We start from the raw sequence: 25,590 nt of genomic DNA, 5'->3' as shown, positions 1-25,590 counted from the left end.
AGCGAGCCAATCGTCGTGGCTGGACACGCCCCATGGCCATCCGTGGCCAATAGCGAAGGCCGAGAGGATAAGAGACATAGGAATAAGCTCTCTCGGTGGGAGGGCGCATGGAGGAGCACATCGGAGAGTCTCTCGGGTGCCCCTCTCCACGCGCGGCTGTACCCACCCGAGAGAGAGTGGAAGCCCTTCTCTCACACGCAAAAGGGGACATCTCATCACGACTCTTGGTAGCAGGCACTTCTCCGTAGTGGGCACTCCACTCATCGTGTCGTCGTACGGGTTCTCCGCGAGAGCCTGTGGAGCCTCCGCTCTCGGGTCGGGTGAGCGTGCGAGCGAGCAAGCGAGCGAGCGAGCGAGCGCGAACGGCCGAGCGCGCCGGTCGAGTGGGTCTAAGCGGCCGTGAGGACCTCTCCAGGAGTACCCGACAGTCCTCTCCATTCATTCATCCATCCATCCACCCATCCATCCATCCATCCGAGGAAGCGAGCGAGCGAGCGAGCGAGCTAGCAAGCAAGCAAGCGAGCGAGCGAGCGAGCGAACGTGCGAACGCGCGAGCGAGCGAACGAACGAACGAACGAACGAACGAACGAACGAACAAACGAACGAACGAACCAACCAACGAACCAACGAACCAGCCAGCCATCTAGCCAGCCAGAAAATCAACCAGCCAGCCAGCCAGCCCGCCAGTGAACCAACGAACAAAGTGTCAAGGCAAGACGAGGCGAGAGCCGGCTCAAGCCGGGTTAAGAAGCCGAGTCGAGTCTAGCCAGCGAGAGTCATTCATTCAATCCATCCATCCATCCATCCATCCAACCAACCAACCAACCAACCAACCAACCAAACAATCAACCAACAAGCCAGTCAACCAGCCAGCTAATCATCCAGCCATCTATCCATCCATAGAGCTGCTGCTCCTCTTCTAGCGAGGAGGAAGGTGGAGGCAAAGAGCAGAGTGGTGTACATCTACAGAGGGTCGAAGGACTCGAAGAGGGCCGCGAGTGATTTCAGTCGGTCGGCGGCCGGCCTTGCCGGCCACTCTGCTCCCTCCTCGGCCGCCGACCGTCGCGTTGTATCGCGTCGCGTCGCGAGTGAGTGTGCGAGTGCTCGCGTTACCGTTTGCCATCCGTCGTCCGGAAAGGGCCGACGACGGCATGGCGACGGTGAGAACAAGCGATCGGTCAACGATCGGTCCGCGCGCAAACTTTTTGCTGTCATCGACGTCATTGTCGTCGTCGTCGTCGAGGTGAACGGCGTCTAGAGGTGAACGCCGTCGTGAATGCGTAGAAAAGGAAAATGTGCCGAGTGTCGTCGAGCCGAGGAGTCAGTGAGTGACGCCGATAGCGTGTTTTCGCGCGCGCGAGGGATCACCGTCGCGAGGATTACCGCGAGGATTACCGCCTCCGAGGTGAGCCGCTGCCCGCCGGCGAGCGTGGCAGCAGCTACGGTACCGTCGCGATAGATCGCTATCCATCATCCGCTTCCTCCTCCTCCGCCTCCTCTTCCTCCTTTTACTACTCCTCATGTCGCGCCGTTTTCGCGACTAGCACCGGCCTCACGATTCCGCGAAGCACGAGCTTCAAGTATTTCGACGGCGTCGGGCTCGCCGAGATGAGCGGTGGCAGCGGCGGCGGCGGCGGAGCTAGCGGTGCCAGCGGAAACGGCGCCGGGAATCAGGCGAGCGGAAATGCGACTACCTATCATCAGCATCAACAACAGCAACAGCAGCAGCAGCAACAACAACAACAGCAGCAGCAGCAACAACAACAACAACAACAACAACAACAGCAGCAACAGCAGCAACAACAACAGACGCAGCTAGAACAGGCGAGTCTCCTGCCGGATTTGAACAGCATCGATCTAGCGATAAGCCTCTCGCCGAAGCAACACTCATCGCACGTGCAGGCCGGGGGCGGCGCTCACACGACGCCGTTCAGCGTGACCGACATCCTCTCGCCGATGGAGGAGTCCTATAGAAAGTTCGATCTCGTGGCAGCGGCTGCGGCGGTCGGAGTCGGCGTCGGCGTCGGAGTAGGCGTCGTTAGCCACCCCCAGGGCTCGCCGTACGGTAACGCCTGCGGCGCGAGAGTCGCCGGTAACACCGGAAGTTCGAGCGCGAGCAGCGGGAGTCCGCCGCTCCACGGCGGCTCGACGCCCGGCGGTAGCACGCCCGGTCCTGTTACCGGGAGCGCCGGGAACGGTAGCGCCGGTACCGCCGGCACCGCCGGAACTGCCGCCGGTGCCGGAGCCGGAGGTGCGGCCGGTGGGAGCGCCGCTGGGACACCCGGTATGACCGCCATGGGTAATCCTTACGCCACGATGCAGCTCACCTCGCAATATCAGTATTGTACCGCCGAACTTTCACCGTACCATCATGCCGGGCCCACCGTCGGCGGTACCGCCACTGTTGCAGATCCCATGAGATCTCACGCCGTTTCCACTCATCATCATCCTTGGTACGCCCCGGCACCGCCGGCTACCAACGATCCCCGTTTTGCCAGTGAGTACCTACTATCTAACAGTATGCCTTTTCCCTATGTCCTTCTTTCTGTTTTTGTTTTTGTTTGTTTTTTTTTCCTCTTTTTTTCTTTGTAAGTATCTACTTGAATACGTATATACATGTATTATATTTTTCTTCGCGCGCGGTGTCGTCTCTCAAAGTCTATTCTCTTTCTTTCTCTCGTATTCCCTCAGACCGACGATCGGAATACTACGAAATCGCGCGCCAAGAAATAAATAACGCTAGCTTTATCCGGCCCACAAATTTCGCCTTTCAAGCTTCACAAAAGAACTTTCTTCTTCTTCTTCTTCTTCTTCTTCTTCTTCTTCTTCTTCTTCTTAAGATCGAAGGACATCGTCCTTCGGACACTCGTTTCTTTCTCTCTCTTTCTCTCTCTGTATCTCTGTCTCTCTCTCGCACGCGCGACTCTCTTCGTCTCGGCTTAACGGGAGCCGAGCGACCCTTCCTATCGATCTTTGCCTATCGAGAAGTGAAAGAGCGTATGGGAGATTTTAGTTAAACAAATAAGCTCCGGTATCCTCGAGTAAAAGGGAGACTTAAGTCGAGGATACCGTACCTCGAGCACATCTCGCCGAAATTCGATTTTCTATAAACCCAAATGCACGGTGGATCTTCTCGAAAGTAAGTATGTCTAATTGAGTGGGCGCACGAATATTCCTTTGTTAAGTTTATCGAAAAAAAAGAAATGAATAAATAAGAGCAAAAAGAAGAAACAAAACCCACAGGTCGTCGATCGAATTCCAAAACGTCGATCCGTCCAACGAGCTTTCTACGAACGCGTTGTTCGTTCGTCAACACCGATCTTTCTTTCCTATCGGAGAAGATTTATACCGAAACATTCATCCACCGACCCGTCAGTCACTACTTTTGTGTTTCCATTGTTCTCGTTCGGTGTCGATCGGGTCTAGGATAAAAGCTGCCTTTCATCGTTGCATCGTGAAAAAAAAAAACGATACGAGCCTGTCGATAGTTTCTCCGTTTATTCGTAATCGTTCATTTTCCACGATTCCAATCGTGTTTCAGTAACCGCAACGATACATATGGAGACAGGTAATATTTATACGGCTTTGAACGCGTTACAGCTTTTTCTTTTTTCATTTTTATTTTCCGACGAAAGCAATTGGAGAAATTCCTTCCATAGGATTTTCGAAGGATCCTTGCGATTTTGATCCTCGCGGTGAACGCGATGATGCAAAACGCGATGAAAATACATTTAACGTCCAAGCGTAAACATATTCGAGGGTCGTTTGTTCCTGGATTCGAGTGGGCACTTCTCGGTTGTCCTCTTCCTCCTTCGATAAGAGCAAAGAGTAGATAATAATTCCTGTTGGATATCTCCTCGGACCTCCCGCGTTCTCGCGATGACGCGGCACTTTGTAAGCTGAAATCGTTCCTTTTGTCCGAACGGATGAACGGTCGTGGCGCGTTCCTTCCTGACAGCTTCTCGCTGACTGACGAGGGACGATCGGCTCGTTGAATTTCAGTAGCTACGATCACGAAACCCATGGGTTTCGAGTTCGTCGGCTCTTCCTACGAGTATTCCACTTTCGCCGTTCCTTCCACGAATTACAACGAAGGATCTTACGAACGATGACCTTCCACCTTTCGATCTTTTTCATTGAATACTCTTTCAATACTACTACTGTAGAACAAATTTCTATTATATTTCGATATTGTATTAAAGATCGAACGATGAAGCAGCGATATCGAACGAATACGAATTGTATTACGATTGAAAAAGTTTTATCCTCGATTTCTCCAATATGTTTTGCAGTCTCGCGGCTAATGGGCGCCGCGGCGGCGGGCGCCGGGGCCAATGTGGCCGGGTGCTCGGTGGGCCAGTCGATGGGCGACGTTACCAAAACCTCTGGCATGGGCGTTGGCGTCGGCGTCGGAATGAACGTTGGCATGGGCGTCGGTACGATGCAATTTCCCCTCGCGCAGAGGCGGAAGCGTCGAGTTCTCTTCACCCAGGCCCAAGTCTACGAGCTCGAAAGGCGCTTCAAGCAGCAAAAGTACCTAAGCGCGCCCGAAAGGGAGCATCTTGCTTCCCTCATTCATCTCACGCCAACGCAGGTGAGTAATTACTCTTTAACTTCTTTTTGTTCTCTCTTGTTCTCTCTTTCTCTTTCATTTTTAACACTTTTCTTCTCTTACTTTAACGTCTTCGACAAATTTCCAAAGAGAGGATATAAAAAAATGTAGGACTCTTTGTTTTTACGACGCCTCCTCTATACCGTAGTTTCCGTTATGTTCGGCTCGATTCGACTTGAACTACGCGTAGCTACCTATACGACATGGTACTCGAGCAAGGTACCAACGTACGCATGTATGTACCTACCTCTACATACCTATCTACCTACCTATTTACGTATCTACGCTAGTACCGCGCGCCTAACTGCATACCTACTGCCTATAACGCGTAGGCACATCACCGCGTCGAGGATTAATTGCTGAGAGGAGATTAATTGCCGCAACCAGGTGGTTGATGCTGCACGTACGCGCACGCCTCTCTACCTCTCCTCCGATCGGATCGATCGACCTCCGACAGGCGTGGGTGCCGTGCCACGCTCTCTCGTGCTTTCCGTCGATGCCTTTTGTTTCTCCCTCAAAGAGAGAAAGAGAGAGAGAGAGAAAGAGAGAGAAAGAAAGAGAGAGAGAAAGAGACAGAGAGAATTACGAGGCAACTTCTGCCAAAGAAGTATACCTAGTCGTCGGACGCGCGAGTCGTGTGAGTACCTACCTCTACGAATCGATAAACTTGACTGCTGCTAATTAGAAAAATCTCTTGGCGCTCTTCTCTCTCTCTCTTTCTCTCTCTCTCTCTCTCTCTCTCTCTCTCTCTCTCTCTCTCTCTCTCTCTCTCTCTCTCTCTCTCTCTCTCTCTCTCTCTCTCTCGTGCTCGTGCTCGTGCTCGTTCGCTCGTTCTACCTACCTATATCGAGAAAAAACTCTTGACACTGCACCGTCTAACTGGATTAAGCGTACAATTCATAATGTGCATGCGATAGAAAAGTTACGGAAAAAAAATTGTAATTCAAGGCTCCGTCGGATAAACGATCGATCGATGGGAAAACATATTTCCTGATTAAGGAAATCAATTTGGTAGTTTTTTTGTCAACGCATTATTTTCGAACGGATTCTCATTTGTGGTTTCTTTTTTTAAATCTCCGTAAGAAACTTAAATGGATTATGACGATGACTACTATGGTTCCATCGTAACGAGCTATCTCTTCATTGGACAGACAGGTCTGCTTGCCGTCGTCGTCGGTCACGTCGTTGCGACAGTCTGGCAACAATAAATAATTGTTGCGTAGCTCATTGGTCGCATCCTGCGTTCGTGCCACGCAGAAACGGGCTGTCCCCTCGTTCAGTCTATCGTTCCGTCTGCACTTTGTCTCTTTTTCTCTCTTTATCTCTCTTTCTCTCTCTCTCTCTCTCTCTTTCTCTATCTATCTTTCTATCTCTCTCTCTCTCTCTCTCTCTCTTTCTCTCTCTCCGTCTGTCGCTCGATCTCCGGCCTACCCACGATCCTTTTAATAAATGCCGACGCGACGACCAACTCGTCCATCCGCCGATGTGCGAACGTTAAGACGTCGAAAGCAATTCTTACTATCATCCGCAACGTTTAAGAAACTAAACATGGTTATCTTACCTTTACATTCTCTCTCAGTAGATTTCGTAATTCATCGTCAAAATTCGAATTCCTGTTCGTTCGAGAAACGATACAATCGAAAACAATTAGGTGCGTTCGTACGATAGACGCCGTCTCTCGATGTACCGACTTTCAAAGTTCTACTTTGGAAACTATTGACTTGCGAGTGCGATCGAGAGCGGAATCTCCCAAAGAAGCCTGATTGCAATCAAGCGCGGATTTTGAGCGTACCATGCTCGCGGAACGATGGTACATAAGTTTCGTTAACGAGTTTCAGACTCTCTCGATGGCACTCGGATCTCGCTGTAGCCATGAATGGCGGCCATGAAGGCCACGAGGAAAACACTACCGAGGGACGGAGAAAGTCTCTGCCGTGTGATGTACGAGTTAAATGTGGGATAGGATGAGAGGGAGACGATGGAGACTGGGAGCTGCTGGATTTATATACATATACATATATATATATATTTGTGTGTGTGTATGTGTATTTCTTTCTGTTTCTCTCTTTCTCTCTTTCTCTCTCTCTCTTTCTCTCTTCCTCTCTCGCTTTCGCTCTGTGCACATCTATGTATTATACGTAGGTATATAGAACAGACTCTTGAACTTCTGGAGACAAATAGAAGCTAAACGAGCGGCTCGTCCCACAGTAACGATTCGTATTCTGAATGTATGTATAAACTCACACGCGAAAACTGGCAACACGCACTAGCGAATGCCTACTAACGATCAGGACCACTTGAAATATACGTGCAAAGTTATATTGTGAATATGCGGAAGAGTCAAACAAATTGTTACAAAGTTTGATCGTGAATTTGAAAAAAGAAAACGGATCGATTCGGATAAATTTAGATCTGACTCAGAGAAAGTTTCAAATGACTCGCCTCGAAATCTTTTTTCGTGTCCGATTTAAATGTAAAATACGGATAGAGAGTAGAAAAAAGGAGAGAGAAAGAGAGAGAGACACAGAGAAGAGAGAAATGGGAAAAAGATGGAAATAGAAAGAAACAGAGGCAGAGAGAGAGAGAGAGAGAGAGAGAGAGAGAGAAGAGAAAAAGAGAGAAATAGAAAGAGAGAGAGATTTAGAAAATGCTTTTACACTCACCCCTTTCCGAGCTTACGCGCAGACTTCGCACTCTTCCTTTTCTCTTCATATTTCTTTTATCCTAGTCCATAGAACATCTCTCTCTTCTTACGTTCTCTTCTCTCTTTCTCCTTCTTTCCTCTCTTCCTCTCTCCCTCTCCCTCTCTCTCTCTCTCTCTCTCTCTCTCTCTTTCTATTTCTCTCTCCTTCTTTCTCTCTCTCTTTCGCTCTCTCCATTGGCGTCTCTTTGACACGGAACACACAGATGCGTCCTTCCATTTTGCGCTTGCATTGTTACTCCAAGTGCAGCCCCCTATTGTTACAATGCCCGGCCACTCCTGGCATTGTTAGCAGCATTGTTAGTATTATCGCTACTGTTGCGCGGCCGAGTGGCGAATGGAAAGCAGAGGGCCGGCGAGCCAGCTGCTCTCCGTCGAGTGCCGCATTAGAGGCAAATTACGCTACCTCCGTTTTGGACCACCCTCCCCGTTCATTCCTCTCACCCCGTTCGTTCTTCTCTATTTCAAAGCGTCGAAAAAAATTGTACCGATCGATCTATCGCCATTTCGAATCATGTGTGTGTGTGTGTGTGTGTCACACATATATATATATACACATACATACACGCATAGGTATCTAAGTATTTCATTGGTAGCAAAAAGAATTCGTTCGTACGTAACACATTTTATACCCGAAGTTACAGGAATTTTCGGAGATTAGCGTTTTCGCGTTGAAGTCTTAGCTCTTAAACGTTTTTCTTCTATCATTTTTCAAAGATCGTAAGCTTCTTTTCATCTTGAACGTCCACCACCATAACGTTGTACAATTTTAACATGGCACTCAAGTGAAACCCACGATAGTTACAGATCTCGTTAAATCGGGGAAATAAAAATTGAAAAAAAGGAGGAAAACGGTGGACGAAAGAAAAATTAATTAGAAGGAACAGGTAAAAGAAGAAAAAGAAAAAAGGAAAAAAAAAGAAGAAGGGAAAAAAAAAGTATAGCGAAAAGTCGAGGGTCTTTTAGACCCGCCGCTGGTAAACGAAAGGGCGACATTAATTAAAGTGCAACAGCGCGACGGGTATGAACAAAAGTTACATTAATAAAAGCCCCAAGTTTTGCTCGCGGGAGTACCCGTCTATATGTAAGGAAAAACAAATTTGCCGCGATGGAAGATTTCAAACTGTGCGAGAAATAACATACGTTTATACGTCAAATCAATTTCTCCGAGCTGACCTTCTTTCGGTCCAGTTCGTGAAATCGATATCACCTTTTGCTATTTCCTATTATTCTCCCTGGCCTTCTCATAACTTCCCCCTTTGTGAGAAGAAAAAAGATGAAAGAAATCTCTACGATTTAAATAAACAAAACTTGACGTGTTACATCCTTATTATGTTTCCGTCGAGAAACGAGGCGAAGTCATTGAAGTTGAATTGAGAAGCACGAGGAGAACGAAGGAGAGAGAGAGAGAGAGAGAGAGAGAGAGAGAGAGAGAGAGAGAGAGAGAGAGAGGAAGAGAGAGAAAGGGAGAGGAGAAGAGAAAGAAAAAGATAAATGGAAGACAAAGAAGGTTGATAGAGGGTTCGTAGAAAGAGAAGAAACGGAAGGAGAGGAACTAAAAAGTAAAGGCAAAGGGTGTTGTAGGGTGAGTTGGAAAAACGCGAGGATCGTTCGCGCGATTGAGCCTCGAGGATAGTAATCATAATAATGGGTTTGCATACCACCAGAGTTCCTCTCTCTCTCTCTCTCTCTCTCTCTCTCTCTCTCTCTCTCTCTTTCTCTCTTTTAGTACGAAGCGCGCGCACGTACAAGGCTATGTCTGGAAACCACCCTTGTGCGTATCAGAAGAGGGATCGAGTCCAGAGAAGAGAGGAAAGCGTGCTCCGCTTCAATACCGTGCAAACACGCTCGTCGTGTGCCTGTAAAGATCCGCGTAAAGAAGGATTCGATCGGTAGAATCCAAATGCGTCCTCTTTTTCATCCTTCTCCCGTTGGATGGGGAGAGATCCTTTCACGCGCGAAGCCAAGGACGCACCAGACGACGAGATATCTTTTATATATATTATATATCTACATATATACACGCGCGTGCTTTTAACGACTCTCCAACAGGACGATTCGCGTCTTCTTTTGGAGACAAAGCTTTTCCAATAACTTTGTTATCGACCATTTTGACGTAGCTAACTAGTTAGGTACAAACGAGGAAGGAAAAACTTTAATTTCGATGTTGATATCATTTTTGATATCGTCTTTTTCTTTTCTTTTTCTTTTTCTTTTTTCTAACTCAAAGAAAAATTTATGTTTATTAAGTTTTATGAGAAAAAGAATCGTACATTTGTTGACAAAAGAAAATTTATTCGATAAAGATAAACGAAGTTATTATATTTTATGTATGCACGTGTATGGGTATGCATCATCTTTAGATATCTTTCCAACTCGAGGAAATGTTTATGTTTACAACGACAGAATACTGTCTATTTCTCTTCTCGTTGCATCAGAGGAAGAAGGTTTGTCATGGGATCACAATGGAAGTAAAATAGCGTGGAGAGGAGAAAGAGAGAGAAAGAGGAAGCGAGAGATAGATCTTTAAAATTGAAAAAAATCACATCTCGGAAACGGTGTCACACGCGGCGATGAATTCGAGAGAGATACGAAATGAAAATTTCTTGGGTGGCGAAATGCGTGCGCTTAATTGGACGTCCTGCAACGCGTGCGCATATTCGTCGAGTGCACTCACGGCTCCCTCGCATAATAACGTACGCATGAATATGTCGTTGGCTTTTGCGGTCGGGGAAGAGGACTACCTCGGCTATGGCGTAGACATACCGGCAGTATGTGGCCACCGTAATTGCATTCCTCTTTCTCCTCTCTTTCTCTCTCTCTCTCTCTCTCTCTTTCTCTTTTTTTTCTTTCTTTCTTTCTTTCTTTCGTTTCACTGCTGCGTCCACTCGTAGAATGGTCGATTAAAAATTTTATTAAAAACTTATTCGAGCCAGATTTCGAGGCTATTATTCGATCATCCCTATTGTAAACTGATTTCATGAATCTTTTGGCATAATAGCCTTACAAATGAAAGCTCAAGGTGAATAGAGATGAAATGGATTTTTCATCGATACGTCAAAAATATCGAGTCCTTTTCTGTAACGTCGAAAGAAAGAAGCAAGTCGGTTCGGAGACCCCTTGCTTGTCAAAAGTCCCAGCGGGTAATCGGTAAGTCATCCCGGCCAATGGCATTGAGTTAAAACAACAAAAGGGAGGCAGAAGCGTGTTTGCTCACGGGCTACCACTCAGCAGGGTCAACACGGGACAATTAACAGCTTTAATCATAATTTGACGTTGGTTGATCCCCGGTATTCGCAACTTCATCGCTGCTCGTCTATATTCTCCTAACGAGAGGAAGCACAGAGGGCACCTAACCACTCGACTTTCGTTTGCACAAATGCCATTTAAGTCCGTATTTCCCTCGCCTTATATCCAATATGATATCCATAGCTATTTCACGCTTGTTCTCGTTCCCTATAACCAAATATCATATTTCTCTGTGAATTTTCGAAACTTCTTAAATAACTCGTTTTCTAATGATTCCTAATCGTCGTCATCTTCAAAGGTGTGTCGTAGGTAAAAGTCACGTCATTCCAAGTTCTTTCGAAGGAGGAGAATAACACAAGTCTCAGTCTCGAGGCTATAACGAAGCTTCAACGAGGCTTCTCCCGGATAATCCTTCGAAAGTTGGTTGCGGAGTGAAATTGCCCGAGGAGTTTAACTTGGATGGAGGGTGCTGCCGTAGCGATGTCGGTGGTTGTGTTGGCCGTTTCGCGTCAACCCCCGAATGTACGTTCCCGTAATGACGTTACGCTAACTCGATCAATCGTCCACTTTAAGCAACCCCTCTCTGGGCAACCAGCACGACCTTGCCTCTATCGTCGAGCACAAGCTCCAACAACTACTCGACGGCACCTGTACTACTCGTATCGACGTGACCCAGACGCAACTCATGAGCGAGTACATATCTCGTGTCATTCTATGGATCACTCGATGAACCACCATCGAAATTTATCGCCATTCGATCCATGGCGATTTATTTTTTCCAACAGAAACATCCAAGAGTCTTAACGATACAAAAGAAAACAAAATGATAATGATGATGATGATAACAAAAACAACAACAACAATAACAACAACAACAACAACAACAATAACAACAACAACAACAACAACAACAACAACAACAACAATAATAATAATAATAATAATAATTTCTTATCATGACTCTTCGTCAAAAATAATCCGACCACAAAGTCGATCGATGAAACGGGTAAGAGAAAAGCTATTTTGTTGGGCGAGAACCCGAACCCGCTAATATTCAAAGAATTAGACAGACGGTGGTGGCTCCTTGAGATACGGTCCATTGCACCGGTCCCCTTAAAATGCTTTCATTGCTGCGTTCCTAGCCAACGACAATGGGGTTACACAGGGATATAACGTGGCTTCTGCGAGTTATGTTCGTTCGGGCGAGAGCTAACATATATCTACTACGTTAGTATGTAACATATGGACTCGGCCACAGTAAGCTTGAAAGCTTGAAACTCTTTATTATCTAACTATCTTTTATTATCTTGATTAATTGTTGTCATCGATGCATAAACAGGTATATAATATATCTATCTACCTACCGTATATGGTCACGATGAAAAAGTATGATGAAGAAAATCTTGGTAAAAAAGAAAAAGGAAAGAAAGAAACGTTAGAGAGTTTGGCACGAAAACGCAGCGATGGAAGGAAGAGAAGATGAAAAGTTTAGGTACGCTCGAGTAAACTCGTACGGGCTTCTCGTGTTTACCTTCGGCGTGCGCGCGGATCGAGAGCGCAAAAAGGGCACCGTCGAGCAACGGGGGGTCCGACAGCGAGTTTACTTAACACAGACAACGGGACGGGGGGCTTAGCTTTAACTTCCGATTAACTTGCGGGTTAACTCTTGCACAGGTAGGTAAATGAAACGCCTTCTAAAAGCGCCTCCGTAGATTGTGGTGGCCGTCGGTAAAAGAAAAAAAGGCCCGTCTCTCCGAAACCAGACAGAGAAAAAAAGAGAGAAAGAGAGAGAGGAAGATGCTGTTTTTCTTCTTACTACCGAAACGAACCTGCCCGACGGGCTTCGAACTAATTGCCGGAAAATGAGTATTTTACTGCTCCTTTCGAGTCAATCATCTCAAGTTTCCATCCTTTTCCGACCCTCACAAGATGACTTCAATAGAATCTTTTTCGAACGATAAGGTGCGTTATTTTCTTGAAAAACTAAACAAGTTTCGATATAGGTATCTTCCTTTACGAATTTGCATACATACATACATACATACATACATACATGCATACACACACACACACACACACATTCGTATTCCGTTCTTCCGACATTCGTTGTACATATAAGTAGTCGAATGTAAGTGGGCCACGCGTGTTTATCGACCTCTTCAAGTCGGCACGGTGTTCCTCCTGCTTGCGTCGTTTCCTCCTGCCAACAGTGGCTGCTGCCTTTTGCCTTCGCTGCTCTTGGCCAAATCTCGACGACCTTCGACGAGTGGATTATCGGTAGAAAAGGAATTAACGAACGGGAGCACCGAGAGGTACTTCCATCGTCTAGCACCTCTTTGTGGCTTTTAGATAAGGTCTCTCCCTCTCTCCCTTTACTCGCTCCTACGTAAGCCTCCTGTTACTACTACCGCTGCTACTGCTGCTGCTGGTACTGTTGCTGCTGCTGTTACTGGTACTGCTCTGCGAAAGACTGTAAAAACGTACGTGAAAATTCCCGCAACCCTGATATTACGAGGGCTTCCAAGCAAAGGGTCACACGAGTACTGCTCCTGCGTCCTTAAAAAGTATTTTCTTTCTTTCTTTCTTTCTTTCTTTCTTTGCTCGTGAGAGAGACGCCTTCTTTTTTTCTTTCTTGAAAATAATAAAAGAAAAAGAAAATAAATAAATTCTCTTCCTACGTAGAGAATATCCTGCTAGAAAATATCGCATGGAACGTAAGATCGATAAAGAGATCGTGCTTAGAAATGGTAAAATGTACTTTGAAATTGAAACGAAATCGTTTCGAGCTCTGGCATATACTACTACGGTGGATCGTTTCTCGTTGGATACTGGACACGATCGTCCCTACTTTCTTTTCTTTTCTCTTCTCTCTCTCTCTTTCTCTCTTTCTTTTTCTCTTTCTCTCTTTCTCGTTCATCTCCTCCCTGTAGCCTACGTACACACAAGTTATATCCCTATCTCGTTCAACTTTCTCTGTTTACACACCGCATCGTTGCGGGAGCGATGAACGGACAGAGGAATGGCTGGGCGGACGAAAGAACGAACGAACGAACGAATGTACGGACAAACGGACTGACGGACAAACGAACTGACTGACGGGCCTTTCCCTTGAAATAACAATTCTCCCCGTCCATCTTTCGAATCTTTCGTTCTCACGTGGATACCACCGTGCAGACTCCCGTTTCTCGCCGTCGCGCGAACCAGGTATTTTAACGGAACTATATACCTTCGTTTGCTGTTCTCTTCTCTTTCGTGTTTCTAACAAAACTGAATTTTTTTTTAAGGAAGACGTGTTCAACATTCAATAATAAATTCGTTCGTAAATTCGACCAATGAACGATGGAAACGAACAGATTAACAAACCGATCTTCGACGCTTATTACTGTACGTTCGACATAGTCAAGATTCTTTTTTCGAATCGAATGACTTGGCGAATATTCTTCGTAGAAAATGTCATGTGGCTTGAACCTAACAAAAAGAAGAAGAAAAAAAAAAGATAAAGAAAAAGGGAAAGGAACAAAATAATAAATAAAAGATTTACGTTCTACGTAACTTGCACGTAACGATGCATGTACAATAACGCGAATAACACGTTACATTATTCAAATTACGAAATGAATATCCATTAGCGATTAGAAGGAAAATGATATAACACTCGTGTTTCTTCGCAACACGTATCATTCGGATTCTGTATCGTACTTATTTAACTTACATATCATTCTCTCTCTTTCTCCTTCTCTCTTTTTCTTTTTGATCGGCGATTATCCGCTTATCGCCTTTTTCATAATGTCGCGCATTGTTTCGCTTTCAAAGAGGCGCGAAAGAGGAGAGGATTATGGTTGGAGAAGCGAGAGAGTCCATTGTTTCGAAAAACGCGATCAGGACGTCCCTGAAACGCAGGGCGCGTAATGCGCCGCATTGAGCATTAGAACGGATTATAATAAGGCGATCCTGTCATAAGCAGATGCCCGAATCCGATCTCTCTCTACACGCATGCAAGAGCCACTCTTGCTTTACTAGTTTTATACTTCTTCCTTCTTTTTTAATGATTATTCTTGCCTAATTTCGCCCAATTATCAAACATCAAAATATCTATTTTATTTCTTTTGAAAATATTTTCAATTTAACTATCTCGTTAAAAATGACAAACTATATTTTTTATTTCTAAGTATTGTTTATCCTTCACTTCTCTTTTCTATAGATACTTATTGCATTTAATCATAATTAGTCTTAATCTAACTCACTTATAAGGAACGAATGAATTAAACTTTTTATCAGGTATCGTTTTCTATTTGTTCTTCTTTCTCTTTTACTTAACGCGAGCAGTTACGATTTCTTTCTTTGTTTTTTTCTTTTTTTTTTTTTTTGCTCAAAATGATCTTACTCCAAATCATATACGAAAAATGATGAACTATAGCTTCTATTTGTAAGAACGAGAGAGAGAGAGAGAGAGAGAGATTTAACATTCGAATATAGAGCTTGCTTCGCATACAATATTCGAATGTTAAATCTCTTCCGTAGAAATAACAGACTTACGAGGTGGATTATAGGACTTGGGGGATCACAGACGCTTATGGTACGCTTTAAAGTATTTTCTACAAAGGGTGCTCCCTCTTACGAAAGCATCGTGCTCCTTACCTGACGACAGTTCACGCCAACGAAACGTGCTCTTCTTGTTTAATCTAGAAAAAAAGAAAAAAGGGACGGGAAGAGTGTATCTACTTACTCACAAACGTCACAAACTTGACACGAGATTATTATATAAAATGAAAATAATATAAAACGAACATTTCTATCTCTTTTTCTTTTCCCTTTATGAAATTTAATATCTAGACACGTAAAATTTCGTTTGTTGTTTCAGGTCAAAATCTGGTTTCAAAATCATCGGTACAAATGTAAGAGACAAGCCAAAGAAAAGGCGATGGCCGAACAGAACGCTCAAAATCAGGTAAGTTAATAAATATTTGTATGATTTTTTTTTCGATATGTGAATGGATCCAAAGTAAAAAAAAAAAAAAAAGAAAAAAAAGAAGGGAAATAGAGAAGGGAAAAAAAGAAAAAACAAAAAAAAAATAACCGGATAAAAAAAAGAAAGAAAAAAAATTGTAGTCGTTCGTTTCGTTCGAAATCAATCGGTTAATTTCGACGATATATTTTTTACCTATTTCTCAATGGATCGCTCTTTGAAAAAACAATTTTCCATATAACGCGACAGAGACGCGCATTGGGCGAAAATATCGAGCACTTTAGGATGAAACAGCTTTAAATGAAAAATACTTGGCGCCATATAAATCCGGGTATTCGCATTATATTTCCGTTTCAAGAGGGGACCACTCGGCGAACTCGAAGCGCTTCCGCATTCATTTCGTTATGCCATTCAAAATTTACGAGCGATGACGTTGCACTTCGCCCTGCAAAAAACACATGCATCAGAGAGAAAGAGAGAAAGAGAGAGAGAGAGAGAGAGAGAGATGAGTAGAGAAAACGATTTCTTTTTTCTTAACTAGAAAATGTAGATACCAAAAGTCTAATATTTCGTCCAATCGTTCAATTTTGCATGTAATCGACGCTTGAAAAGACGCGATATCCTAAAGAGATATCTCGATTGCGAGTTGGAAACGTGCCCTGTCTCGATCTCTTGTACGCATCAACGAATACGAATCGGTTGCCCCCTCCTCCGAAAGAATAACATTCAAAAGAAACGAAAAGGGCCTTGCGATCGTCCCGATATACGAAGATTCCTCTTTGAATATATTATTCCTTCACGTATGCGGGATCACGAAAATCTCTTCTCGTCGCGCGTTAAAATCAAATCGTTCTATCGCTATCTCGGAATAAAATTTCTAGCACGAGCTCAGTCGAGTATGCTTGTATGTGGTAGTAGATATTACTAAAATATAAAAGATTCATTCTCGATGCAACTCATGCGATTTGGCTTGGAAATTATTATTGTCAAATAATTTTTCTAAACAGGCGATATGATTTGCAACATTTCTTTACCATCTGTGTCCATCGAAATGTCAGCAGTTACGTTTGCTGATAAAACGTAATTGACGAAGCGATTACGTTGTTCGCACGTGTCATGCTAAACGGCAAGCTCGAAGAAAATAATGGAGCGGTAACAAATTCGTATCGACGAACGTTTCGCGTGTTTTTATTTTCTATTTTTTTTTCGTTTTTGTTTTTTATTTATTTATTTATTTTTTTATCTAAAAATATGCTTAGGATAGATATGCGACAGGTAGATAGATAGATTCGTATGATTCTATATATATATATATATGTATGTATATATGCATGTATAGCTATCTATACCAATGAGCCAGAAGTTCGAAAACGATTTTCATCGAAATTCGATGGCGATTGTGAAAGTCAACGGTTGGGAGAGCAGTAGGCGTCCAATAAAAATCCTCTTTTCTATCAGCCGCGTATCGCTTCGATATGAAGTGACGCTTATCCTCGCAGATTTTACAAAAATAACGTGTTTCTCGTGTGAGCGATAACGAAGTGATTAAAACAAAGGGAATAACTCGGAAAAATATTTTCAATATGCGATACCGTGTATGTATCATATTTGCAATTAAATAAAGATAATAACAACCGGCTTTTAATCGATTAAAAATCGTCGATGTTTTCTGTATCATACCATAGATATCTAATACGTTTTATAACAAAATTCTTCAAAATACTATCATAATACAGTAGCGAGAGAAAATCCTGAACAATTTGTTGGTCTCTTAAGGATCCAGAGAGATCCTTCGCTTTGGTAACGCTTAGGTAAAACCTTGAAATATCCGGAGCCTTTTTCCTTTCAATGTAACAATAGAGTCGACATTGTCACCAACGAGCAGTAAACATCTATACAGTATTAATGGTGCTGAAAGTTATCTACTGACCCGATCTGTCTATCGTTTCTTTCTCCCCTCGTTGGAGCACGCAAGGCCGAGCAACCACCCCATAATTTACTCGTTAGTTTTTCGTACCCCGTGGGTTCTAAACGTTTGGTGGCCGTCGCCCCTCTTCTCTTTCGCTCTCTATCTATCTCTCTCTCTCTCTCTCTCTCTCTCTCTCTTTCTCTCTCTCTCTTGTCCGACTCAATTTCAATTCACGGTTTGTTTACTCTTGCCTTCTCCTACCCAACGACTCGCGCTCGTATCTCGATCTGGCTCGATGATACGTGTAATTGCAGAACCGCCTCCGCGGCTACATCGAACGCGTCCATACGAACGAATAGTTTACAGACACGCGCGCACACGTATCTACATAAACGTACGTAGACATACATAGACGTAGATTCTATAGCGAAGAGAGAAAAAGAAAGAGACCATCGGGCGTGGCCGTTACATCGACAATGTAATCGGTTGTATACAATGGGACAATTCTATCGACGCTAATACCAAAGAGCAAAGAATAGATACTCCTTACAAGGGACAATTTTCTGTGCAACGCGAGTTTATTACTATCTATTAACCAAGAACTCGAAGGAAAAAGTAATATTATAAGAAACAGAAAATATAGATAGGTATTCGAGAAAGAATATATTTTAATTCGACGAGAATCGGACGGACGAGAATATCTAAATGAAATTTTTAATTATCTTAGCGGAATATACTTTTACGTGATATACTTTTAGATATACTTCTGAACGGTATGTTCAAATGCAGAAATTCAGGGAAAAGCGCAGTGGAATCTATGCTGAAATGTGCGGCGCGGAAAAGGAAGATAGAAAGGCCGCTGTAACGTCGACGGTAGCGACGGCGGTGGCGGCGGCGGCACCAGTGGCGGCGGCGATGGCGGCGGTATACTGCCGTCGGTCGGGCTCAGATTTTTCTCTTTTTTTCGTTTTATTCCATTTTCTCCCCTCGTAGCGGTAAAAAATTTCAAGTGCCTGTGCGAGCGAGCGCAAAAGAGAAAGAGAGAGAGAGAGAGAGAGAGAGAGAGAGAGAAACAGAGAAAGAGAAAGAGAGAGAAAGAGAGAGAGAGAGAGAGAGAGAGAGAGAAAAGGATAGAAAGAGAGAAAGAGGGGGAGGAGGAAAGGGTGGGGAGGGGGAGATCCTGCAGGGGTGCGCGGAAACGGGCTCTCGAGTGCCGGTCGCCATCTTGCCGTTGGTACAGTCACGCGCAACACCTGGATGCGAATCGGGATTACCAATACGACCATTCACATCGATCGACACCCCTCGACTCTTAGCGCGAAAAATCGTCGATCTAGTTTTTTGTTTTATTTCCAATTCGAATAGATTCGCGAATATCGGGAGCAATAAGTTTGGGTAAAAGTGATATATATATATATATATATATATATATATATATATAAAAGATAGGCGCGAGATGGGAGAGATTGTTCGATAAAAAATAATACCGACTCGACGAATCGGTATCTTTTTTAAAGAGAGAAAGATTTCGGTGGGCAGGCACTTTTGTAAAGATCGGGGACCGTCTAATGTAATTACATGTGCGGTAAAACAGCGGTTATTAGATTTAAAAACCACTTCCCCGTTTATAGAACCCATTGAATTCCATTCGTCGCGGAAACGAGAGGTCCCGGCAGAAATCTTTTAATATCCCTCCGCCTTCTTTGTTCGGTCGAAGCTTCTGTAAAGAGCCTTGATGGAGGGATGGTGAGGTAGGGTAAGGTTGGGTGGAGGTCTACCAGCGCAACCGAGGAGGTAGCTTTTAGTTAATTACATCAATTTCCACGAAGAGTGTTTTTCCCTGCAACACATTTCCTCGTCTGGAATCTCCGATAAATGGTTCGACTTGTTGGGGGAAAAAAAAAAAAGAGGAAAAAGGAAACGGAAGAAAAAGAAAAAAGAAACGCGTGTTCTTCGCGATAGCTACAGAGAGCTAGGTATATTTAAAGTCATCGATAGCTCATTCGCTCTCATTTTCCCTCCCACGTGAAAAGTCGATCACGGAAATACGATTACTTCCAGTTGATCGGTAGTCGCTCATCGTCGCAACTTCGGGTCCCATTATCTTCTCTCTCTCTCCCTCTCTCTCTCTCTTTCTCTTTCTCGCCCTGTCTGTCTGTCTATCTGTCTGTCTCTCTTTACCGTCTCTAGCGCTACTCGTCTCCTAAGCAGAGCTATTTTCGCCGGAAATCGTTTAACGCGCGTTGAAGTGGCTAAAGTGGCGTGACGCGTGACGCGCGCGCGGACCGTCATGCGTTTAACGTAATCGTCACTTTGTCAGCGTGAAGTGCATGGGCATGCCTGCACTTACGTCGTAACGTTCAACGTGTGTCCAAGCTAAGTTGGTAGCGGGGCTCTTGAGGTTCCTATCGACCTCGTAATTCTCTATCTCCCTCTCCCTTTGTCTCTCTCTCTCTCTCTCTCTCTCTCTCTCTCTCTCTCTCTCTCTCTTTCTCGCTTGACTTCCTATCGCGACGTAAATTCCATGGTACGATACAAATGGAAGTTTTCGATCGGTCGTCGTTGAAGAGGAGTAGAAAGTATGGACGAAGGAAAAAAAAAGTTTTAGCTTGATTTTTTGGAGCGATTATATTATTAAAAGCGCGTAGCTTGGTCGTCCGGGAGATCGAAGAGGAATGTCGTGTAGCGAGTGTTGATACAGCTGAGTGGTCGTCTCGGCAGGTACTCGGTTGTTGGCTCGCTTCGGCTTCTGTTTGGCATGCCAGCGGTAAGCGTAAAACGTAGAGGCGGTCGACGGTAGCAGCAGCGTTGTGCTGCGTAGTGTTTGTTCGCGAGGTGAGGTTTCAGTTCGCTGAATTTCGAATTAGTCGGTTAGCTATCCGTTGTAGGATAGCAATGGGCGCGATAGATAGCTAGCTAGCTAGCTAGCTAGATAGATAGATAGATAGACAGATAGATAGATAGATAGAGAAAGGTTGTTGGAAGGTTGAAGGAGAGGACAAGTGGTAAAAGACAATACGCGTGTGTTTCAGAGCGCGAGCTCGCCACGGCGGGTAGCGGTGCCGGTACTGGTGAAGGACGGGAAGCCCTGCGGGAGCGGAGGCGGAGGCGGCAACGAGGGTAGCCGCGGCGGGCCTAGCGCCGCCCTGGCGAGCCCCGCACCCCACATGACGGCGGCCTCGAGTCCCCACGGCTCGCACCACGCCGCCTCCTCCTCGGTGTCGCATCATTCGGTGGTGGGAGTGAGTCACGTGATGACCTCCAGCCAGAGCCTCCAGCATTGCTCTTACACGCGGACGGGAGCCCAGCAGAGCATGCAACAGCAGCAGCAACCGCAGTGCGGCGCTTATCTGCCCTTGCAGAGCCGGGCTTGGTAGTGCGCGCCATCCGCGGCGGGGGCCGCGGCCTACGCCAATCCCTCCGTTACGGGCCCATGGACCCTCGCCGCGGATACTGCAGCTGCCTGGTACTCCATTCCCGACGACAGCAACTAAAGGATGGAATGGAACGGACCGCGACCAATCGTCTTTGATATCGATCGATTCCCCTCGATCGATTCCTGATCAACGCAATTTTTTATCCGACTCTACTACGGCCTTCCCTTACGAAGTCTAGTAGACGTAAGACATACGATTTTCGCGGCCCGCTCTTCAAGGACCTTTGCAACGATCTTGCCTCGTCGATATTATCGGGAATGATCTAAGAACGGAGGATGTGCGCGAATTATTTCTTCTCGGACGTTAAAAAGTCGCATGGTGATTTTAGTGGAAGAAAAAAAAAAAAAAAACGCCGACCCGAAAAACGCGCGAGTGAACGGACAAACAAGATAGAATATCTAATAATCGTTTACTTTACCCTACGCCTACCTACCAATGGTTTCACGTGCGTCATCACCAAAGTTCGATCGAACGGCGATCTCGTAGAGACTTAGCCATCGATCGTTCGTCGATTATGTGAGATAAACGGCGATGACGAGCCAAATGTAAATTTCGCTTAGATGCGAATGCAAACAACATCAGCCATCGTTTTTACGTGTACGTCGCAAAAGAAGCTTTGTTACAAGTCGACCTTTTAATCGGCGATAAAGGATCTACCTAATTTTTAAGAGCCTGTCCTTTAGCATAAATTAGTTTTTGATCTTTCTGAAAAAATCGGAGATGTTGTAAACAAAGTACTCCGCGTTCTTTAACGAAAGATCAAAAGTTCTTGTTTTCTTTTCTCTTTTCAAAAAGAAAAAAGAAAATCCCTTCCGTTTCATTTTCTTTTTCGTAAAGATTTGCAAAACTCTGAGAAGGAAGAACATCCCGTTTTATATCGCAATGTTCCAATTTACTTGTCTCAAAGGCACGAACGAAGGTATCGATTTCAATTACGCGAAACCGTACACCCAGTGTCGGCACATTCACTGACTCGATTTCACCGAACGCGGAACGCGAGACGCACTCGTTCGACATTGTTGCATCGGTGAATACAGGAGTCCCACGAGCCTGTTGCCAACGCAACCCGTCTGCTTTGTGTCGCTAATCGAGTCGATCTAATTGAAATCCAAATTTGCTTTGATTGCCACTCCAACGTTAGCGGAATTAACCGTTGGCGCTCATCGATCCCCATCTAACACTACAATCTGTATAAAATTCTCGACGTATATTTTTTTTTATTTTCTCTCCCTCCATCTTCCATCCATCCAAAAAAAAATTTTCTTTATGTCCGTTCCAACTTATTTGTTATTCGAGAATCGTTCGCGTAAAGAGAATTTTTCCCATTAATTTTTTTCAACGTAATCAGAACGTCGAACATTTTCGAGATACTATTCATCGAAAACTCGACCGTGCGAAATTCAACAATGAAGAAGAAGAAGAAGAAGGAGGAGGAGGAGGAGGAGGAGGAGGAAGAGGAGAATAAGAAGAGGAAGAAAGAGAAGAAGAAGAAGAAAAAAAGAGAAATATTCTCGCAAGGTAGAAGGCAAGCTTTTTCAAAAGCGACTAAGTCACGTCGATCGTGGCCGTCGCGCGAGAATTTTTTCGACGAAGCTTGACGCAACCGATTCTGAATATGTCTATTCCATGAGGGATTTCTTTAGAATCGCGTCTACTTCGCACTTCACCTTCCCCTATCTCTTTCTCCCTTTTTCTTTCTTCCTTGAAAGCACATGTTCGCAGCAACTACCGTTGAAGAGAAAGAGAAGGGAAAGAAATCGCGTAGATGCCGTGGTAGATACATATAATTTATTCGTTTCAACGGACCGCGTCGATAGAAACTAGAGAAAGAAAGGAAGAGAGAGAGAGAGAGAGAGAATGTTCGCACTAACTCGCACGCTAACACTTTCCTTTTCTACTTTTTTTTCTTGCGAAAGCACACGTACGCGAGATAAAAAGCTAGAAGAAGACAAAAATCCATCTTTTTCTTCTTTACGCTAGCGAACGCGAGAGACTAGAAAGAAAAAGGGAAAGAAATAAAGAGAGAGAGAGAGAGAGAGAGAGAGAGAGAGAGAGAGAGAATGAGTGAAAGGGAGGGAGGGTAGGTGAAGAAGAGAAAGCGGAGGGGACGAGAACGTTTCGCGTTCGTGCCACGTACTGTGATAACGAGGTCACAGATGAGGACTTAAGGCGAATGTAAATATACGCTTAGGGAGCATAGGTACACGTGCGGTCGCGCGCACAAAGAATATACGGACCCTCGTACATACGTTACACACATACACGTACATACACCCACAGAATTATACATACAGACGCACAATTGTATGCTTGCTCGCAAGCAAGCACGCGAGAGAGAAAGAGACGCATACACACGTACACATGAACACGCGCGCGCACGCGCGCGCACACACACACACACACACATACACACAACCCACTCATGCAAAACGGGGAGACTACTCTTTCGCGGTGCATCACAGAGTTGATATTTTTTTTTCTTTTCTTTTTCCAACTTTTTTTCTCGTAAAGATTTTAAACCGACTTACAGAAGCGCGTCGTTTGCACATTGTAACAACGAATTTCAGAAAGGAAGAAAAAAGAAAGAGAAAATAAATGAGAAGTTTATTATTGTATTAATGAAAAATAATTAAAAAAAATAAATAAATAAATAAATAAAAACAAAAACCGCTAGAAAACGAGCATTATCGACATTAAGATAATTGATTTAAATGAAGCAAAGAAACAACGCAGAACAAAATAAATAAATAAATAAATAAATAAATAAATAAATAAATAAATAAAAAAGAGGTAAAAGGCACACATCGATCGATGATAGCAAGTAGAAGGTGTGACGGTGATGAAGATTTAGAGATTATTATAAAAAGTTTTGTAAATAAACAACAGAGATATTAATAAAACGATACTTATGCAAACATCGAAAATACTGTTTCTCTTTTTGTCTTCACATTTCTTACCCTTTATCCTTATATACATATACATATACATATACATACATACATACATACATATATATATATATATATATATATATATATATATGTATATCGAATCGAAAAAAGAAGAAAAGAAAACAGAGATTACTTAAGTCGATGACAAAATTTGTTTCGTTAATCGAGTCAAAAAAACAAATAAAAAGAATAAAAGTAATAGTAATGAAAAATAAAACTGTGTTCATTAAAGTTCTCGGTAAATTTTTCAAACGGAAAGTCATTCGAAAGAAGGCATCGAGGTAGGAACACCATGGAAACGCCCTTTCGAGAGAAACAGAGAGAAAGAGAGAGAGAAAGGGAAAGAGTACGAGAGATCTCATCGAGGATGAGGATGAGGACGAGGACGAGAGCAAAGCGGTAAGAGAGACTACAGCAACACCGAGAAAAAGCTTAATGCCGTATACGCTGTTGGCCCCGTAACGTCGTAACCCCCTTGCTAAAAGAGAAAAGGGCGCTTCGTAGATAGGTAGGTAGGTAGGTAGGTAGGTAGGTAGGTTGGTAGATACGCGTAGCCACGCTACGATTATTAAGGTAAGCCGATCCCCTTCTTGATAGGCGGCGAGGAGGTTAATGCTTCGAAAACGGACACAGGAGGTACAGGTTGTCGGGAATTATTGGAGTCAGTGCGCGTTCGTGTGCTCGTTATTGGATATTTTCTAAGGGCTAGGGGCTACGAGAAAGATTCTCTTCGGATCGCGAACCGATTTTATTAAGCACGACCGTGTCTAATTGCTCTGTCTAGAGGGTTCGTGGATCACGGTTACATTTTCTCTCTCTTTCTCTCTCCTATCTACCTATCTATCTACCTATCTCTCTCACACTTTGGAATTGAATGAATCACTCGAAGCTTCGGTCGAGAACAAAGAACATATCTATTCTTGAGCTGAAAATAGAACAAAGTTTCAAAGTTTCTTGCTGAGAGAAGCGAGAGATGAAAAGATCGATCGAGAAGAAGGTGACGTAGAAGAAGAAGAAGAAGAAGAAGAAGAAGAAGAAGAAGAAGAAGAAGAAGAAGAAGAAGAAAAGGGAGAGAGTGAGAGAGAGAGAGAGAGAGAGAGAGAGAGGGCCTATAAGAGGGAGAGAGTTGCATGGAAGGGGGTGGATAAAGCTCGTGCCACGTGCTGCTGTCACTGGCATAGATTATATTATATAGGAATGGCAGCGAATAGGTGTAGATATAAGCACCAAGCGGCAGTTAATAAATATGATAATGGCCGGGAGATATAGAGAAAGGGAGAAAGAGGGAGAAGGGTATAGGGTGCAGGGTGCGATACGGGATATAGCAGTGTATAAGAGTGACCAGCGGAAGCGGTGGGCTGTCATCGTCAGGACCTCTCGTATGTCACGCGTGCGACGCGCGCCTATGTGCGCGTACCTATGTGCGCGTACGTGCGCATTGCGTGCATGTATACGTGAAAAATGATGCTTTCGATCTTCGATGTCCCTTTTTCCTTTATCGAAAAATTATTTTTAACACAAAATGAAATCTCGTTATTTAGAATCGTACGAATTGAAAATTTAGATCAAGCAGCTAATTAAGAGAGTAGATATGACGGAAATTTTTAATTAGTAACTTTTATCGTTAACGCTGAAAAACTAAATTGAGTGTGCGGTTAATAGATATTTTATTTTTTTCTTTCTTTCTTTTTTTTTTTTTACGTACGTACAAGTATCTATGATATATGAATGCACACGACATACTTTTCCACGATTCGTTCCAGCA

The 25,590-nt window shown here is 44.1% G+C and overlaps 1 protein-coding gene across 2 annotated transcripts; it reads left to right on the top strand.

The window, feature by feature from the left end:
• The first annotated feature begins 648 nt into the window (after positions 1–648).
• On the top strand, positions 649–23,798 carry LOC122628690 (homeobox protein Nkx-2.4-like). Of its 2 annotated transcripts, none has more exons than XM_043811228.1 (4): positions 649–2,497; positions 4,293–4,594; positions 15,424–15,510; positions 20,470–23,798. In XM_043811228.1, exons 1-4 carry the CDS (start codon positions 1,609–1,611, stop codon positions 20,812–20,814), a joined length of 1,623 nt encoding a protein of 540 aa, XP_043667163.1. In that variant the 5' UTR covers positions 649–1,608; the 3' UTR covers positions 20,815–23,798. The 2 variants fall into 2 exon arrangements, with proteins under 2 accessions (XP_043667163.1, XP_043667156.1); XM_043811221.1 differs by having other exon boundaries at positions 4,284–4,594.
• Positions 23,799–25,590: the final 1,792 nt, after the last annotated feature.

The sequence above is a fragment of the Vespula pensylvanica genome, chromosome 1 (assembly GCF_014466175.1).
Source record: "Vespula pensylvanica isolate Volc-1 chromosome 1, ASM1446617v1, whole genome shotgun sequence".
NCBI classification, from domain to species: Eukaryota; Metazoa; Arthropoda; class Insecta; order Hymenoptera; family Vespidae; genus Vespula; species Vespula pensylvanica.
Note: the sequence above shows the minus strand (reverse complement) of the source record. Positions and strands in the feature narration are given on the sequence as shown.

Coding starts and splice junctions, on each gene's coding strand:
- LOC122628690 (XM_043811221.1), top strand. CDS start 1,609: ATGAGCGGTGGCAGCGGCGGCGGCGGCGGAGCTAGCGGTGCCAGCGGA. Junction 2,498..4,283: donor CAACGATCCCCGTTTTGCCA/GTGAGTACCTAC, acceptor TTTCTCCAATAT/GTTTTGCAGTCTCGCGGCTA. Junction 15,511..20,469: donor AACAGAACGCTCAAAATCAG/GTAAGTTAATAA, acceptor CGTGTGTTTCAG/AGCGCGAGCTCGCCACGGCG.